The sequence below is a fragment of the Phanerochaete carnosa genome, assembly GCF_000300595.1.
Source record: "Phanerochaete carnosa HHB-10118-sp unplaced genomic scaffold PHACAscaffold_103, whole genome shotgun sequence".
NCBI lineage: Eukaryota > Fungi > Basidiomycota > Agaricomycetes > Polyporales > Phanerochaetaceae > Phanerochaete > Phanerochaete carnosa.
The window spans coordinates 3,297-8,010 of record NW_006767730.1 but is presented as its reverse complement, the minus strand read 5'-3'; the positions used below and the strand labels follow the sequence as shown (position 1 = coordinate 8,010).

The 4,714-nt window shown below is 53.4% G+C and overlaps 3 protein-coding genes across 3 annotated transcripts; all 3 read right to left on the bottom strand.

Moving 5' to 3' along the window:
• Positions 1-499: 499 nt before the first annotated feature.
• Positions 500-1,303, bottom strand: PHACADRAFT_79227 (uncharacterized protein; the record flags this gene model as incomplete). Its single annotated transcript, XM_007402328.1, has 2 exons — positions 500-832; positions 923-1,303. Coding segments are annotated over 2 exons (714 nt in total), but the record flags the coding sequence as incomplete, so codon positions are not given.
• A 703-nt stretch (positions 1,304-2,006) lies between these two features.
• PHACADRAFT_107628 (uncharacterized protein) lies at positions 2,007-2,733 on the bottom strand (the record flags this gene model as incomplete). The annotated part of the gene is made up of 2 exons (XM_007402327.1): positions 2,007-2,488; positions 2,646-2,733. Coding segments are annotated over 2 exons (570 nt in total), but the record flags the coding sequence as incomplete, so codon positions are not given.
• Positions 2,734-3,502: 769 nt separating this feature from the next.
• On the bottom strand, positions 3,503-4,348 carry PHACADRAFT_107626 (uncharacterized protein; the record flags this gene model as incomplete). The annotated part of the gene is made up of 4 exons (XM_007402326.1): positions 3,503-3,650; positions 3,708-4,013; positions 4,068-4,226; positions 4,293-4,348. The coding sequence occupies 4 exons, from the start codon at positions 4,346-4,348 to the stop codon at positions 3,503-3,505; spliced, it is 669 nt and encodes a 222-aa protein (XP_007402388.1).
• Between the last annotated feature and the right edge of the window lie 366 nt (positions 4,349-4,714).

Below are 4,714 nucleotides of genomic sequence, written 5' to 3'. Positions count from 1 at the left end.
TCCGCTTTGTTGGGTCTGACCCGCGGAGTAACTTAAACTTCTTGCCATCCATCTCAATACGGTGACCGTTATTGAGAGGCATTCTGGGCGCAAAGAACCGTTCTGCGGCTTCCGGTACGTATAATACGGTTTCTAACCGGATATGCTGAATTCGTCCATCTGTGAGACGATGTTGCAGAGCGATTTCACCGTGACCTTTGATTTCGATAGTCTGACCTTTACCGGCCGTGTGTGCATGACCTGGCTTAGGGAATTCATGGTACCGAATAAAGTCAGTTTTATACGGTGTGACATGTGTTGTGCAACCGCTGTCGACCATCCACTTAGACTTGACACCCGTAGCATAAAGAGAAACAGAGATGGATTCCTCTTCGATCTTAGCTACTACAGGTACATCGACTATTCGTATGGTATTTACAGTCTGTGTGGTCGTCGCGGTATTGTCCTTCGCTTTGCCCTTTCCCTTTCCCTTTTTGCGCTTTCCGCCACCCTGCTGCTGCTGCTGCGTGTTGTTGCCGTTACCGGAACTCGAGCCAGAATTCGCCGGCTTTGTGTCCCAGTGTTGCTCCGTCGTGTGATTCTTGCGACCACACTTCTCACATTTCTTGTCGAGGAGTGGCGCCTTCGAGACGCGCGCAATTTGAGTGCGATTCGCGACGCGGCGCTGTTCCTCCTCGACGATCTTGGGCTTGATGAGCGCCGCTGTGAGCAGCGTAACATCAGTCTGCGTTGTGAGAATTGTACCAGCAATGGTCTGGTACGACTTGGGGAGAGCGTTGATCATGAGCAAGGCAAGAAGCTGAGGTTTGACTTCTATTCCCGCCGCGTTGACCTGGTTGGACTGCTCTGTGAGCGCGTCGAGTTGCGGGCCGAGTGCGGAGCTGTCAGAGAGCTGTGCATTGAACAGCTTCTGGAAGGCGACGAATGCGCCTACCGCTCCGGGTTTCTCGTAGCCGGCCTTGATCGCGGTCCATGCGTCTAGGGCCAAGAACTTGTCATCGACGAGATGACGAAGGTTCTGCGCGACGTAGAGCTGGATGATGCCCAGCGCCTTGTCATTTTTCTCATCCCATGCAGCTTGAGCTAGGATTTCCGTGGCCGTGGGTGTACCTGTCGCAGCTATTGGTCTGGCAAGACCAGGGACAGGAACGGTCGCTGTGGAGCCGTATCCCTGGATCAAGTACCAGACGCCCTGGTAGCGCAGGAAGGCTCGGATCGCGTCGGACCACTTTTTATAGTTGGTGCCGTCGAATTGCGGGATGGTGGATGTGGCGAGCTTGGTCAGGTCAGAAGAGGATGACATTGTTATCGTGTACGTAGAGGAGGCGAGCGTATGCGTAGAGTGTTTCACGTTCCTTTAGAGTTAAACCGACGTCGTAAAAGAAGTCACTGAGATCGAGCTCGTATGATTTGGCTCGTGTCGCTCGAAGTGATTCCCAATCTTCTTCCAAGAATGCGAGATCGTATGTCTGATTGATCGGTCTATAATATAGATCTTCTCCAATATCTTCCTGGTCGAGGTAACAAGCGTATGGTTCCGAATATGTGTCGGAGCTTGTGGGGAAGAAGAAATGGATTACGTCTTCGTCGTGGTTTGTTAACTCTGCTGTAGCGTTATAGCTTGGCGGTTCTTGGACGTGTTTGTGGAAGTAGAACGGGGTTAGCAACACTTCGACATATTGTTCGTGTGCTGTGAATGCTTCCCAGTCTGTCTCTATGTCGTCTACTATATTCAGTCGCTGTCTGAATTCTGCGACGGTTTCCTGTTTTGTCTCTACGGTTTCAGGTACCGTATTTGTCTCCTGAGAGGTAGTGATTGTGAACGCTGTTGAGCGAGCCACTTATCCCAGCTAAGCCGATTTAGCCGAGAGGTGGATAGAGTTGGGATTGGACGAAGGGACCAGTTAAACTACGACACTTGTTGTCGCTTAGGATAAACACACAGTAGTCAGGTTTCCGAGTAGAACTTCTTTCTGATTGTTACAATAGTGTTGTATACAAAGTATCTACTTGTTCTCGTAAAACCTAACTGCGTCAAAATATCCGTTCACGTAAACTGCGCTAAGCGCTTGTACAATCCGGGCTTTGTTCTTGCGTAGCCCTTTGAACGAGATATCCCCTATTTCCTTGCACCCTAATTCCCACTTGCGCCACTCCTCGTATTTGATGACGTTACAGACGTCCGCTAGGCAGCGCTTGATGCGCGTGAGCTGCTCGATGAGTCGGCGGAGATTGCGGACTCGATCGGAGTTGAGGTCGTCGAGCTCGAGAGTCTCAAAGACGTCGAGGCGTTTGAGCGTGCCGTCGAACTTCGGTGTGAAGATGCGGACGAGGTCTGCGGGAGTGTGCTTGTCGAAGTCGATGAGTATCGGCTTCGGGGCGATCGGCGTATGTGTCGCCGGTGGGATGGCAGCGAGACGCTGCTCGAGTGTCGGCTTTGACGGACCGGCGAGGATCCGTTCGCGCGCCTGTTGGATTTCGCGTGCAGCTAGACGCTGCTCGAAGTCGGCCTTGTCGGTTGCGTAGCGCTCGCGGAACTGTTCGCGACGTAGGCGCCTACCCTCGTGTGAGTTCGGAGGGAACGGGAGAGTGAGCGCTGGAGTCGGCGGGCGTAGTTCTTTGCCGCGGCGTTTACTGTACGGGACGGTCTCGACGGGGTCGTTGGCGTTGCCTGAGGCGGGCGCGTAGCCGGCGGAGTGCTTGTACCGCTGGAAAACGGAGTGAGGGGGACGAGCGGGCAAATCCTTTGGCACTAGAAATTACGCAGGAATGAACGCGTGAGCGCTCCGTCTGCCACTAGCACGCAACGAGACTTACTCGTAAACTGCGTGGATAAACTTTGTTTAAACTGGGTGAATAGGACCGAGGTTTCCCGAGGGGTCTTCTTCAGCAATGAGACTAGTAGAGTGGGGGTAGAGTGGCCGTGAGGCCGGGGCTCATAACCTGTTAAAGTGCGACTGAACTCTTATCGTATTCTGTGCTACAAGGCCAGTATATATACATGAGAGTCAGGACTCCTGATACCGCTAAGGGACCTATGGTACTACCTGTATGTAAGCGTGTACAGTAAGCATGAGTAATCTAGTCCGTATTACTACAACATAATCGGGGGTCATGTGATGTATCCCCATTAGTCCGTACAGGGCAATAACGTAATCGCCCAGTTCTGACAAAGCGTACCCACACGCGCGCGTGTTCCGCCGACATAGGTTGGAGCTCGCGCATCGTAGGACTCGAGCGCGAGAGCGCTGCAGTCTCGTACGCGAGACCCATAGGCCCCTCAGCGCCAGCAGCCCCTGCTCCGTCCCGCGCAGCAGCTGGGCAGACAAGAGAGCGGAAAACCTCCATAATCTTCAGGGCTGGCTGTACAATCGATGGCACGGTCTCTGATGGCACCTAGTTGTATTGGTATCACATAGAAATGAGCATAAACATATGTATATAGATTTCATTGGACGGATTAGTGTACCACAGTCCCGAGAAACACAATCCTGCTCCTGGTTCACGGCTGGGCGAGCAGCCTGGTGCGCTCCGCCCAGACCTTTTCGACGGCTGGGCGCTTGAGGAGCTTGTTGTGCCATTTGGCGGTGGCTGGGAACTCCTTCTCAAAGTCAACATCCTCGAGATGCGGAGTAGTGAGGTGATTCCACCTGCGAATATAACCCATAAGCAACCAGCGTCTCATCAGCTCAATCAATTATACTTACGGTACAAGGGAAAGGTCTGCGACGGTTAGTCTGCTGTCGACGAGCCACTCCCGCGTCGACAGCACGCTCTCCAGGACACCAAAAACACGCTTAATCTCGTTCTTGTACCGCTCTATCGCGCTCGGGACCTTCTCCGGGTGGTAGAACGTGAACCAGCCGGCCTGGCCGAAGTATGGGCCTTGGCCAGATGCTTGGAAATAGAGCCATTGGAGCTGAATGTAGTACTCGTCAGTGCCAGGCGCGATCGACAGCTTGTGCCCCTTATCGTACTTGTCGACAATGTACTGGATAATAGCATTGGACTCCCTGTGGCGCGCAAATCAGCGAGCCGACATGCGTGAGGGGATTAAGGGGATCCACCAGACGATGAAGTCACTGTTGCTGTGGTCAATCAGCGCAGGGATACGCCCGTTCGGGTTGTACTTGATGAACTCGGGAGCCTTCTGTTCGCTCTTCTGGAAGTCGAGATATACCGACTCGTAGGTCAAGCCAAGTTCCTCAAGGACCAAGGCGACCTTCCTATAATAATGCAAAACACGATCAGCGGGACCATATCACCTTAAGTCTTGAGACGAGAATGCGTACCATCCGTTCGGGCCTCTCTTGTGAGAGAAAAGAGTGAACTGTTTGCCGTGAGACATGGTTGGTGCACAAGAGGCGAGAGAGACGTGGACAGCAGAGCACTGTAGACTTCGGGGGAGCTGCTGGAATCTCTGCATGGGGCCGACGTCTCCTTAAATACATCTCAGAGATCTGGATATACCCACCAGCATTGTGGCTCGCCAAGGCCCCCGAAGAGATCAAGAACTTGCTGGTCCGCTCAGTCACGTAAGCATCGCGGCGCTGACCACTGCAGATTGACATTAAAACAAGCGTGTGGACAGCTGGATGACGATACAGCTGCAACGCTGTTGAGCGCAACCACTCATCGGCCGCGCAGCGCTCATCCTGGAGCAGGGATGACCGATGTCGGGGGCCGTCACCCCTGCGAGTGCGCTGCGTCAGCT